The 15,382-nt window shown below is 32.3% G+C and overlaps 1 protein-coding gene across 1 annotated transcript in view; it reads right to left on the reverse strand.

The window, feature by feature from the left end:
- Positions 1-12,979, reverse strand: part of LOC112693161 (protein bric-a-brac 1-like) — a 41,105-nt gene extending 28,126 nt beyond the window's left edge. The window contains exon 1 of the mRNA XM_025568100.1: positions 11,641-12,979. Coding sequence (XP_025423885.1) covers positions 11,641-12,573 — 933 coding nt within the window. The 5' untranslated portion in view covers positions 12,574-12,979. The remainder of the gene's footprint in view (positions 1-11,640) is intronic.
- Between the last annotated feature and the right edge of the window lie 2,403 nt (positions 12,980-15,382).

Raw genomic sequence — 15,382 nt, forward strand, 5'->3', positions numbered from 1 at the left:
TGTGTGTGTGTGTGTGTGTGTGTGTGTGTGTGTGTGTGTGTGTGTGTACTTTTTTTCTCTTTTTATTATTATTGCGAATAATACTAAAAAATATACATTTCGTTCGTGTTCGTGTTTATAAATAATATGTTTTATTGCCTCGCACGGTGTTATTATAAACTTTGTTTATTTCACCGTTTCCTGTTGGTATAATGGTATAAAAATGGTATTATTTAGACGCGCGGAGTCTTCCTCCTTCTTTTAAATATATATATGTATGTGTGTGTATATGTGTATGTATATACATGTGTTTGTATGTGTGTGTATAAAATAAATAATCGAAAAACATCTTCTTTATATATATATATATATATGGTATAAAGTATACGGGGTAAAATAAACGGCAAAACTTTAATATATATATAAAAAAGGGTAGCCATAGTAGCTGTAGCCATAGTAGCAGGGGAGAAATCTCTAGAATTAATTATTTAGTTAATATTTCACAATTTGTCTTCGCGTATAAATATAATGCGTAAAGTGTACACGTATAAATAAATATATAATATAATACGTATATATAAATAAAAGCTCGATGAAAATAAAACGTCCCGTAGGCGAAAAAACTTCCGTAATATTTTCGTTGAGGCGTGTCGCTGCGCTGGAAACTTTGTTTCGTTTCTCAATATTTTATGCAAATAAATAATTTCGAAAAAATACTTGGACGCGAAACGAACAAGTACGTGACGGGTTCTTTTCTGGGGGAGGGGGAAATGAAAAAAGAAAAAAAGGGTTCCAAACGAATAACTCTCCAGGACACGACACACGGAGATTGAATGACCCGACGTGCATTATTCGCGTTATAAAACATTATAACATAGCATCAATCCCCGTTTGAAATTAAATAACGAAAAACATACATACAATATATTTCAAATATATTATATTGTTTGTGCAATTTTTAACTCCCCGACGCTAACACAAACGCACACGGCAAATACACGCACGCGCGAGGAGCTCGAAAATTCAATTTGTGGCCCTCCATTTTCTTTTATTATTTTATTATAAGGACCGCCTGTGCACTGTTGCAATTTCAATTAAATTTATCCCCGTCGCACACACACTATATATTATACGTATACGTAGTCTACTTATTATTATTATTATTTTTTTAATCATACATTTATTATACAAGCGTATACGCGCGCGCATATATGTGTTTTTTATTTAATAATAATATAATATGGGCCCCGCATATGGGGGCCTTAATTATTATACGGACTCCTTTCCTTTTATGTTCGTTCCCGATCGCCCTCCCGCGTCCTGTCCGATGGTTTATCATTGAGAATCCGTTACAAATAATATACGCACAGATCTAATATAATCTGCGCACACCGGCTAAGATATTATTATTCTTGTTATTTTTGTTATAACATATCCTCAAGTCTGAAGACGGCCGGTGTCATCCGTCGCAAGAGGACAACATCCCGTTGTGCTTGCACGATTGGAAACGCTCGTAGGATCGTACACGACCAGTTATCGGGTGAACAACGAACATTATTGTTTATAGCGAAATTTATCTACGGAAGTGTAGATATGCTTTTATCATCGCGATCGTGTGCACTCGTATGCACATCAACTGTACACGGTGGGGTGCGCTCTTGTGTTACATTACGAACATTATTATCTTGACGATAAAACACAATAATGTGAGATCGTAAATACATAGGTACGGAAATATACGCGGCGATCGTTTAAACGATTTATAAACAACTGATTTTTTCGTGTACAATAATTATTACTCGTCGAGTATATAAGAAAAACGTAAACGACGAGAGAATGAAGTAACTCCCCTAGGTAAAGAAATATCAGCTGAAAATCGAAGTTTAGTAAATAATTCGTAGAAAATCGTTCCTATCTACAAGAGTTAGGGTAGTTACGACGTGTCAAGAACGTTTTAAATTTGATCTACTTGTATACTCGTGTATGCGCGTCTTACGGCAAGAACATATTATTTTGAAACGAATAATAAAATAGTCCAATGACGTTTTTTTCTTGGTGTACTTACAAATATTTTCGAAACATTAAATAAATATAAATGGACTTTGGAGAGAACAGACAGAGAGAGAGAGAGAAAGGTTACAGATAAAAAAATAATAATATAATAACAGAGGTAATACACCTCCTGTGGACCAGCTGTAGTTAATGTACCGGTGACCGAGTATAAATGAGACGGTACGATCGGCTCTAAACGTCTATTATAATAATATATTACGTGCTTTTTTTTTATTATTATCATAATAATAATTCCGACTGTTACCACTGCATTCCACCTGTCTGTTATTCAATCAGACGAGAGAACAAAATATTTTTAAACGTACAATTCTATAACATAGAAAGTTCGAATACGATCAACATGCATAACCCAAAGACAATAATTATCTGGGTGGACTTGGACGACGAGTATCTTTTACAATGTTAAAACAACGAAAACAATCGCGATATTATTTTGTGTTTTTATTGTACTGAACGCATATTTTTTTTATTGCCGTAGTAGTATTGCGCAATCAGGTCCTCCGACAATAACATGTATTATTTTCCAGGTCATTTCCATCCAGTAATTTATATTTACCGAAGTTTTGATATCGTAATTTCGACGATTTTTCATTTTATTTTAACTTAAACCGAATAAGAAACCATTTCAGTTTCGACCGATTTGTTTTAATGAATATATAAAACCAAAGGTCATAAAATTGTAGTCTTTATTTTCGTTGTTTATTTTGACAAACTATGTTATGAATATGTGATCAATTTTAGGAGAAATCACAACGGGAGGCTTTAGGTCTTCCTTTGTACTCTTATACAATTGTACTATTATATCATACGCAAAAGCTACATTATAATATATACTATTTTTATGGATTAAAACAAATTCGCAATGTTATTTTTTGTTTGCTCGCTTACAAGTCTTCATAAGGATTGAGCCTACCAAATCAATTTGATTAACTATAAAATTATTGATAAAATTCAGTTTTTTTTATACTGCGTACATTATTTATACACTATTATTCTTACTTTGAAAAGAAAATAGTAAATATTTTTAAGTTACAGAATTTAAAAAGTATAAGGTAAGTACATACTATTCCCGTATTGGTTTTACCCTTGCCTTAAAATATCAATTTTTTTTTAAAATATTGACGTTAAAGGAACGCATAACATAATTAAACTCTTACCAAATTAATGTCCCTACACGTAAATTTAAAGATCCTAAGTCCACACAATAAAGTATATATGGTTAGCGTGTTCGGCGTAAAATATCGACGATGAATAATTATGGTGTTTGGCCAGTTTTTTTATTATTTTCAAAGTGAGGGGTGCGCTTATATCGAACAACACACAAGCCTTTTTTTTGACAATAAATAATAACCCAGAGACTTCCTCCAATTATACAAAGAGTGCAGCCGTCGCTTCTGCGTTCGCAATTTCCTTTATTAAATGTAAATCGATCGTTAATTGTTTATTCGGTCGACGCTCATAGCTCGTTTTCCGCCCCAAAAACTTGTATATAACTGAAGAGAATTATTTATTGGTTTTACCAGTCGTAAATTTTAAAAGAAAAGTTTTGGCTGTTGCCGGCATTCGCGAAGTCTGTTAAGCCAACGGTGACTGGGTAGGGTGAATGGGGGCAGGGAACAGAAAATGGTTTAACTTAATTCGATTAATTAGTATTGGTAAATAATAAATTTAGAACAAAACTCACCACCTTCCGCTTTATCTAAGGATTACCACCAGTGAACTTGCAAAAAGTTAGGTTTGGTCGACTAGAAATGTAGTTTGAATGATTATTATTATTTTTTTTTCATTTCACATTTAATATAGTATTTTCTCTTCCTGTCTAGGAAATCATTATACTAGACATATATATATAAGGATAGTTTTTAGAGAAACAACAGTCGACGATAGTGGTAATTAAAATAATCCAAACAGCTGGAAGAATGAGGGTGGGCATTGTGTCGCATACGATTGTAATAAGCTCTCTTATCCCTCTTTCCTGCTGACAAAGCCATACATATAACCTAGATTGGTCGTTGTTATAAACATTGGATTTAAAAAATTGCACTGAAACTAAATCTGAAAGTGGGAATATATTATGTACGAGAACTTCAACATTAGAGTAATTGAAATTAAGATTTAAGATTGTTACTTACTACCGATAAACATAATAAAGTTTTAAATAATTAAAAATTACATCTAGGTATAGGTTAATATATATTAATATAAAGGTGATTTTAAAATTTAAATTAATGAGGGAGTTTAAATGACCGTAGGGATCTTATTTGATTAGGTGTTTAATGCAACTTCTCAGATCGGATCACAACAATTCAACATTCTCGGGGGTATTATGTAATTAATAACGTTATGATATTAATTTTAAGTAATGAAAATTAAAAATTATACCATAACGACAATGCCACTGATTAATCGAAAAATATTTCTACTTTTTCAAAATTTTAATATGTTTGGAATTTTTTAGATTATTGTTATTACTTCTCAATATACGTTTAGAAAAAGTAAGAAGTTAACTAATTTCAGTACAGTAAAAATGTAAATGTAATCGTAATATTTCTATTTTACTGGTCATATTTATTATTGATTTAGAAACTTCGTATCTAGGAGCACGCGTTTATGTATACATTTTTAATAAATAATTGTTTGCATTGTGTAATAAAAATAAGAAACTGTAAAAGAGAATTGCTATCCGCAGTGTGACATAAATGTATAGTAATTAAAATTAATGCTGGACGTTTTTTAAATTTTTTTATTATTATTCTTTTATTGGAAGTAATTAACTTTAACGAGTTTAATTGTTGGCACAAATGTCACATCCCCGTTTCGCCATCCGCTTATTATTATTAGTTGTTTTCTTTTAATTGCTAAGTATAAATTAATTCCAATTAATATAATACGAGATCATAAGGAGAGGGATGTAAATCCATACAAAATTCTCTATTCTTTATTTTCTTTGGATACTAGATTTTTTTTTTATCAATCCACAATATATTAAGGAATGTTAATAAGATATTGTTGGAACAAAAATTAAACATTGAAAAACCAATGATAAGTTTCCAATTCGAAATTACGTCACTGTTCGTACACTACACAATTATTTCGTATTATTCATAACATGTGCACATATTATATAAAATGTTTTATGATAAACTATAATGGAATATAATAATAATATATTATAATTTGTAACATGAATTCAATATTGTTATCTAAAACAAAAAAGAAAAAAACATTTATATTTTAATTTTTTTTTTTTTAATAAAAATAATTCAACAAGAGGACATATATATAAAATTACGAGAGATGAGAAGATAAATGTACATAGTTTTATTACTTATTATTCTTAGTATTAAAAATAAAAAATAAACGGTATTTTATAGTTATGTTAATATTATTTCACGTGATTGCATAGGTGGACGTTATTAAATGGTTTTACAGGTACCTACTGTATGGACGACAGCATTAGTAGTGATGAGAAAAAATTATGATTTATAAATGTGCGTATATTTCCATTGACAAGCATTTAATTCGTTGACATGTGTCAAGCAATTGACAATATAGGAAATACGAAATGTATCAGAACAAATATACATTAACCACGAGTTCCATAAACATTATAGAAAGACATAATGTAAAATAGGTACTGTACTAGAATAATATGTGCGAGAAACTCATATCTTGGAATAATTCTCAAATTTAATTAACATAATATTTTAATTTTTATATTTGAATAATATTGCAATGACAGTAAAATAACACAATTTAAATTATTATATGATTCTTTATCTGTTCTACTTTGTACAAGAAACCGCTTGGGGGCTTTAGGGATTTATCATTTACCATGAATTTTAACCAAGTCAAGACCGATATTCTTAAATCACTCCTTCCATATTCCCTTTCCCTCTAACTACAGTTAAAATAATAAAAACTATTATTATTATTATTATTATTATAAATATTATTACTATTATTATGAAAACATTCAAAACCCACATTTAAAATGACAACAATAATGGTGATCAATGAATATTTCGGACAAAAGTAATTTAACAGCAACAATGTCCTCGAAAAACAAGAGACGCATTCTAAATTAATCGAGGCTAATTTTTGAACAGAATATAAATAATGGGAAAACTTGTCATCCACTAATGTCCTTTTATAATAATAATAATAATAATAATAATGCTAATAATAATAATAATAATAATAATAAAATAATAATAATAATAAATATTAATGATAATAATAAATAACAATGATAAATTATTAATTAAAAATCACAACCATAAAGGCTAATCGGTCTCCACGTAACAACAGTTACATTTTATGGTTTTATATGAATTTCTAACACAAACGACGCCATTCACAACCATTGTCGTAAAAATATTTATCAATGTCTACCACGAGCTTGGTAAAAGAAAGTATTTATAATATGAATATTTCAAAATTAGTTTTTATATAATTAACATAATTTAAAAATGTATTATAGTAAATCTATGTAAATGGTTCAAGTTATTAAATCCATTGGATTTTTATAAAGAATAAAATCGTATTTTGTGACATTTTATATCTATACGACAACTCCAGCGAGTACTTAGAGAGCTGATAACGAACATACTATTATTAAATTGTCTTTAGTCACGCTAAAGTTGGTCGAAAAAGTTCAAAAAAAGGAAAAAAGTGAAAAAATATATCGTCAAGTGAACATACTAACAATTTTTGTAAATCAACAATTATCATTTAGTTACTATGATAATTAATACTAGAACAGATAAAGGTATTTTTATAAATTTTAAAAAAATAAACATACACAAAGTATTCTTAGTAACCTAAGATAAAATCATAAAGAGGGTTATTTTGGTTTTATTCTATTTATTTTTGTGTAAATTGTAAAATGCCTCTCTCGTAATCAATATATTCTCCCCTCCCCAGCATATACATTAAACATAAAACACACACACACACACACACACACACATATATATATATATATACGTGTTTTCTACCGGGGACAACGTGATAATAAATATTTATAATATTCATCACAGCAGCATGGATTTGTGTATAAATCTGAATAAAATATTCCACGAAAAAAAAAATAATGTTTTAATTAAAACTATAGTCAGTACCAGCCTTTAGGGGTTTTAATCTCTATCATTGTGCCGAGAAACGGCATATCCGAAGGTTTGTTTTTTTAGTTTAAAGTTTTACAAATTCCAGAAATTAAGTTTAATTTGTTTAAATAAATAAGCCCCCCAATCAGCTTTTACGAGAAGACAGAACTGGTCGAAGAGATAATTGTATTACAAAAGAAAACTCTTCGTTTTTATTCCGTTAAAATTATAATTTCCAGATACACTACTTGTCCTCTTTTTCTTCGATTCCATCACCGAGGGGATGTGCTACAGACAATAAATATATATACATATATACATATTAAATTTATTGATCTCTGTGGATTATAATTTATTATACAAATATTATATAAATAAAAATAAACTCTACTAAATGGAATTCGTTGTGATCCGAATAACAGTATAATACCCAAATACAAATCATACATATAAAGTAAAAATATACTATTTTATAAATTGTGTATCATAATCCAAAATTAGTTCTCTTGATAAATAATAAAAAAAAAAACCCAAAAAATTATTAAAGACGGTATTAATATTTTAAATTGACCAACTGAGTCCAACATACGTAGGTTATTATGTCTACGTTCTAACGTTTATTATTTTCATTAGGACTTAGAAGACCAGCTTCGTGATTTGTGTGATTACATTTTATAACTAAGGTTTTAGTTATGTTTACATATTAAGATAATAAGAATTAAATTCCATCTCGCGAACATTAATATGGTATGAACAAACAACTTACTTTTGTTTATAATCAGAAAAAAATAGTATAATTATATTAAAATAAAAATTATTTGTGTCGAAACATAACTAGTATCAAAACCCTATAAAATATGGTATTATTTTATTGTTTACGGATAAATACATACCAGAATTGGTTAAAATATATAGGAAATTCATGTCGGGTTTAATACAATATTAGAATTAATGTAAACGTAATCTGTATTTTGTTGGCAGTATAATTTGTCAAATATACATACCTTTAGGTCATAACAGCCTAGTAATAAATGTTCTGTTTCCCACGAACATAAATATAAAACAATAGGCTATGTATTATTATTGGATTGGCCTACATTGAGGTATTGCAAAATACTTAACATAATAACAATGATAAAAAATACTTGGGCTACCGGAGATTTATAAAATAAATTATTTATGAATTTTGCTGATGGTTGTGTTTATAATAAATTTAGGCGTTATTTGCAATCTAAACGGAAGTTTACTTATTCTTAGGCATTAATTATTTACGAAAAACACAAAACCGATTCGTTTAGGTCAGTAGAAAACAGCTCGATATACAGACATCTGTATTCCATTTAAACATAGAACACATACATATTATATATTTCCTATATCTTTCTATACTATTATGGGTTTTTTCATATTTTTCTTGCATCACAGAAAAAAATTTAAAAAATTTGGTGATCGATTGCTATTATTAAGTATAGATCGTAAACAAAAAAATATATTATAATGTATGAAATTCGAATAAACCGAATTTTGTTTTATAGAAATACTATGATCAAATATTTGCTACCATAGGTATTCAAATGAAAATTTGATAATTAAAAAAGACTAAGTAGATCATTTTTGTTGATGGTTTGTATTTTGGAAAATATGTTACCAAGGTTCAGAAATTACACATACATAACCGACTGCTATGAATATTCATTCTTTCGTAAATTTCAAGTAATGTCAACTTTCACCAAATGATAATAAAAATGGAGTAATGCTTTGTAGTGATTCCAAGCAATAAAAAAAAAAAAAATAATAATAATAAAAATATAAGCGTTTTTGTCGTCCTCGAAATGATGACTGGAAAATTGCTACTGTTTCTATTCATCTCCTGTACTGCGAATCTTTTCGTATTTTTATTTATTAACAAATAACACAACAAAATGTTTGAAAAGTATAAAATGTTTTTTAAAAAAAATTAATTGTCGATTTTAGTTTGAAAAATACCTTTTGATCCACTTGTATTGTACATTTACAAAATACTTAATAATATAAATCGAATACTGAAAATTCTACGACGAAGTTTACAGTGATAAATGTCAGTTAAATACGAGTACATTTCAAGTAGAATAAAAAGATGAATCAAAAACACATGGCCTTTACTACAACTTGTAGGTCAGGGGTGAACCCGTCGGTAAAAGGGATGCTATTTTCAAACTTCTAGAGACCCTTAAATATTTTCCTACACAATTGATTTTATCTTGCGATGTAAAGGTGTTTTTTACAACCGACAGCTTTTTAAGTTTGTTCATTTCTGTTTGTCCCGACCAAAATCACAATTATTTCATTATTATAACAATAAAACTTAAATGATTCACTAGACGGCATTTTCTTTTGTTTTTGTTGTATTGCAAACATGCCGAGTAAAATCACATTAAATATATAAATATGCTATATATATATACATATACTTTTGCAACAAGTCATTAAGATTTTAAATCCACTCGGAAAGAGGATTTTTTTACCTTTAGCACATTATCCCTAAGGTCGGTTTAAATTACAATCCGGTGAGCATACACTAAATAATTCAAAGTAACACACCACACACGACAGATTTATTGTTCGACGAAAGCTTTTAGACACTTTATGAGCATATTTTCGAATATCTTAGAGCAATAACAGAAGCGGAGATAATTTTTTTTTTTTTCATCAATCAATAATATTTTTTCCGGTGAGTAGTTTTAAGAACATTTTCCGTTTAAATGCTTCGGCATGATTTCTCCTACTCCTCTTTGAAGAAAAAAAAAATACATCGAAGTACATACAGTGTTCATGTCGTACAACGTACGGAACATTAACAGAATGGTTAATCTTATGATTGTTGATGAATATTTTTTTAAGTTTTATAACCCGTTCATAGTAATACATTTTAAAATCAAGCGGTAGTTGAATTTTGGCAAAGAAACATAGGGTAAAACGATATTTTTTGAAATCGCTATAAATCTTATAGGAAATATTTCTAAAATTAACGTTTTTTTTTTTTTTTAAAATCCACCAGATGAACCTATCAACAAGTTCTGCGGAGCGCGAGAGAAACACGACTCTTGAGAAAAAAAAAAAATTATACACAAAAACAACAATCTGACAATTTGTACGAACAACCGTGCGCGCCTTTTCCCTCCTACCGAACGTCAAAAACACATTGCACGAATACTTAAGGAATAAAAATAGATATTTTTAAAACCGGCCGCGGGTGCTTAAACCTGGTGGTGATCGTTAACGTATATTAATAAAACATCGCGGAGATTCACAGTGCGCGCGATTCACATGTGTAGCGTAATACATAATTACATTTTTCACGTGGTGGTCCGAGGAACGAAAATGACGCAAACGGATTAAAAATATTACAATGGTACGCACGGTCGTATACGTGTTTTATTCAGCAATCCGGTATATTTTATTAACACCGTAATAATTCGACGAATTCGTGATTAAAATTGGTACACGATTTGACCAATAATAATAATAATAATAATTAAATTGATAAAAAAATATTAAAAATAAATACCAGATAAATTATAAATAATTACCACCACGGGTCGTATCTCGAACGAATTGCTGCCGTACCACTTCTATCGTTCGACATTTTTATATAATTTATAATATTATTAACATAACACGAACGTATGTGCTTGCGCACGTGATATAACCCCGGACGGTGGAACTGCGAGGGAACGCACAAGAGTACGTTCGAAAAAATGTATACGAAACATATACAGGTATATAGGTGAAAAAAAATAAAAAAAAATAACCGAGAGAAAAAAAATTAACGTCGAGGAGGACGAGCGGGGCAGTGTGGGGTGGTTCGGGTGAAAGCTTCGAAAAGTTGTGTGAACGAAATTACGGCGTCGGGTGAGGCGTCGGCGGCGGTGAGCGGTGACGTCACCGTAGTACGCGGAGGCGCATTCTGCCATTGTTATTGTTATATTAATAATAATAATAAATAGGGTTAACGGGCGGGCGGGCGGGCGGGCAATAAATTCAACTTGCCTCATTTAACTATGTGCTGGCGCGAGCGAGGGGGAGTGCGCGGGGCAGACGGGTGGTTACACACGATATATATATATATATATATATATATATATATAAATATACGTACATTTATATAACCACAAATATATACGCGCACAAGCACTGTGTGGTCCGTTATTAATATCGTACGATTATAGGATCTATGTATATAAATAAATATAAATTAATCTTAAAAATAGACGTCCGGGTAGAAAACTTGAGAACAAAATATTTCTTAAAACACAATATCGGTACGAAAAATATCGTCGATCCCCCGTTAAACGAATCCAAACGATGAGCTGGTGATAATTTATGTTTAAACATTGTACTATTATTTTTTCCTACCGTTGTGCATAACGATCGTAAAATAGTTTACAAATGCGAGGAACAGAAAACGTGAACCGAGAACATGAAAATAGCAGTCACTCACTCGTTCTTCCTCGCGTATCATCTCGGCGATGCCGGGCTTTATCTCCAGGTCGTCGGCCACGCTGCTCGGTGGCGGTATCGACGACGACGACGACGACGAAGACGACGAGGCGGACGACGCGGACGGTGGCATCGTTTGCGTGGGCGGTGGTTGTTGCGACTGCTGCTGCTGCTGCTGCTGCTGCTGCTGCTGCTGCTGTTGCTGCTGCTGCTGGTGCTGTTGGTGTTGCTGCTGTTGCTGTTGGTGCTGCTGGTGCACGTGCGACGACGGCGGTTGCGCTTGCTGCTGGTGGGGAGCCGGTGGCGGTGGCATGTGGTGCAAGTTGAGCGGCGTGTCCGCGGCCGCGGATCCCATCTCGGTGACTATCGACTCGGGGCTGGCCGCCGGCGGCGACAGCCTGTGCCGCTTGCGGGCCGGCTGTTTGGGCGATTCCGGAGCCATAGTCGTGGGAGTCACCACGGTGGCCGCGGTTTGCGGTTCGCATCCGCCGCCGCCGCCGGTGAGCTGCTCGTTGCTAACGTCGGCCAGACCGCGGACTTTCAGCGTTTCGGCGACGCGCAACAACGGCCCGATCTGCTCCTGGTACACGTTGATCTCGCCCTTGTACATGAAGTCGACGACGGCCCGGAGCTCCGGCCACTGCACGTCTTTCAGTATGACGATCGGGTGCTTGCACTTGTTCTCGGCCAACATGCTCTGGAAGTACGGGCTGCACGCGGACAGCACGATCTTGTGCGCCTTGAGCGTGTGCCCGTCGCACGCAATGGTCACGTCCACGAACGTGCCGTTCTGCAGCAGTTGGTCGAACACGTTGGTCAGATTGCTCTGGTAGTTATTCCACCGCAGGCAGAACTGCTGGTTGCCGGAACCGCCGGTCGCGCCGCAAGTCTTCTCCGCGGCCGGCGCGTCTTTGGTCCCGTTGCTCGGTTGCATGGTTGCACGACGGTCAAGCGCGCGGGGTGTGCTCAGGTGCCGGGGGATCCCGCGCGACAAGAGACCGGTGAAAACGGACGGAACACCCCGCTGCTAACGCGACGCCGACGGAGGATCCGGCGGCCGGTAAAATATTGCGTAAGAGAAATGTATAAAAAAAAAAAAAAACTAAAAAAAAAAAAACTCCTTCGGACGAAACAGTAGTACACGTACGCGATGCGAGGGAAAAATAAACCGTTCTGACGTCTACCTTGAGCGCACGTTTTTGTCGATGCGAGGACGGGAATCGTATGAGCGCACGCGTGTCGGACGAGAGCACCGGTCGCGGCGGAACTGAACAGTACTCGCGCGTCGGGTGCCGCGTTAGGCTGGTCGGCTGGCTGGCGGCTGGTTGTTTGGCGGTGTCGACGGGGTCTGAGGTGGCCGGTGGTGGTGGCGCGCGCGGACGAAAACGCCGGCTACGGCGGGTTCTCGTGCCGCCCCGGCAGTGTTACCAGTGGCAGCGGAACGAAATTACCGGATGCCACGAGTCGTCGTCTCGTCTACCGACTTTCAAACTCGCGCTCGCCCCTTGGCCTTTACGGCGTCTACGTGGTACATCGTAAAACTTGCGTACCGGGGAGAAAAATAATCGACAGCGTTCCGTGCCCCCCCCCCCCCCCCGTTATTAGTTTATTATAATTAATTCTTATTTTCTTTTTTCCTACGTCGAATGCCTTGTGCACGAAATTACCCTCTACCTGGTTGGTTTTACGACGAAATCCTTAATTTTTACAATCTTACCGTTTACTGATCGACCAACAAGCACGCGTATAGTTAATAATTATTTTCATAAAAACTGTTGAACCGATTCAATGTTACAACGACCCAGGATTGGTTTTTTCTACGTGTATAACATTTATCAGAAGTGCTTGAAACTCTGTTTGTTGAACATGAACACACACGATTTCTGAATATTAAACATTTCGTTAATAACTTAATATTATTAATATCAAAAATGTTGATGAATCCAAAATATATGATTTTAAGCTCGTCGTCGAAGTGGTATAATCCTAAAGTTATATGGGTATATTTGAAGTTTAGAAATAAAAGAGCATCCTTAAAAAAAAAAAAAATCTCCGTTGTTTAATGTCAAAATTGAGACGAGGTAAAGATTTGATGATCGATTTTTATGGCGTTTAAGTTATATTTTAGAAGAACTTAAATTTTTTACTCAATGTGAGATGTCTCGTTGTTAGTAATAACTAGTTTGATATACAAATAGTTCACATACATAATAGTATAGTTCACGTATGAATAATTTATGTACAATTGAAAAACCCGACTCCGAAGAAAAACTTTATTTTTCAAGCCATTGTTATAATAATCAAAGACGCTTGAAAACGAAAATTATAAATTTTATAAAACGTTCCTTAAATGTACGCATACACGTAGCAATGGGTTTGCACACATGCAATATTGATTTATTATTTTAAACTATACACATTTAAAAGAAATATTTTGTATGTACTCAATTGTTTGAAATGAGACTATATAAATTGTTGGTAATTTGGAAAATTCGTGAAGAGCTGAATAGAGTTTTTGTGCTTTCATATATTTAGTTAAAAAATATTTTATTGAATTGAATTTAATAGTATTCGAAAAGATATTATATTTTTAAGGTACATCTACAAGTTTACAGATAGCCTAAAAATTATTGATGTATAAAATCATGTTCTTTTCTTATTCAGATAAGTACATAAACTATTAAGCATACATTTTAAATATGAAAAAGTACCGAAAAAATAATAATAAAATATTTGAAGGTTATAAATGTATAATAATATACCTCTAACATTTTATTAAAGCGTATTTTATTTTAAAAAAATGTAAGTATCAAAATTGAACAGTACAGAATTTTTATAATTCCTACTTCATAAATTCTATGCGTATGTCATCTTATATTTTTATAAAAATGCATGTATTATTATTAAATTTATACCATTTACGTATAATAATATAATGTTAATACTAAATCAAAAATGGTAAAATTAATTTCTGTGTTTTTTTCAATATTAACATTTTATTTTTATTTATTTTTATATATTTTTTTTTTTATTAATAAAACACATAATTTAATGAAATTGGGTTATTCCTACTCGTACGTACATAGGTCTTATAAAAACATAGATTATTAGTTAAATATGCGATTTCAAGTACGTATTAAATATTTTAAATATAATTGATATTGAAATTTTAAACTAATTACGTGTATTATTACATTTTCTTCTTATACTATGTATAAAGAGATTTATCTATTACAAATATAGAGAAAAGTTAAAGAAATTTCTGGTTCATATTAACCATAATAAATTTAACATACTTATACTTACACTTATTTATACACAATTTGTTATTAATACATGTTTGGGAATAGTCATTATTGGCAAAATGCACCAATCCCATAATATACGTGTTTAAAAATCTTTATGATCGTTTCGAATAGAATTTATTGATGAGTCAGTTTTATTTGATTGTCGTTTACTCGTAAATTATAATTATTTTATATTGAGAAGTAATGTCATACATCAATCTTCATGCTTCAAACAAATAAAAATCGATAGAAATATTTTAAATATGTTTATGTACGATACAATTTCAAGTAGGTAGATATTTAAATAATTGTTACAATAATTCATCGGCCAACCAATAACACATTCGTTTTTAGAAAATTCTTATTTTAGTTTAGTATTAGATATTTTTGTATACATTTCGCTATATACGCATATTTATTTTTTTTACGTGACTGTTTTGTAGTGAACATTTTGTT

The sequence above is a fragment of the Sipha flava genome, unplaced genomic scaffold, assembly GCF_003268045.1.
Source record: "Sipha flava isolate LNK unplaced genomic scaffold, YSA_version1 81_pilon_pilon, whole genome shotgun sequence".
NCBI classification, from domain to species: domain Eukaryota; kingdom Metazoa; phylum Arthropoda; class Insecta; order Hemiptera; family Aphididae; genus Sipha; species Sipha flava.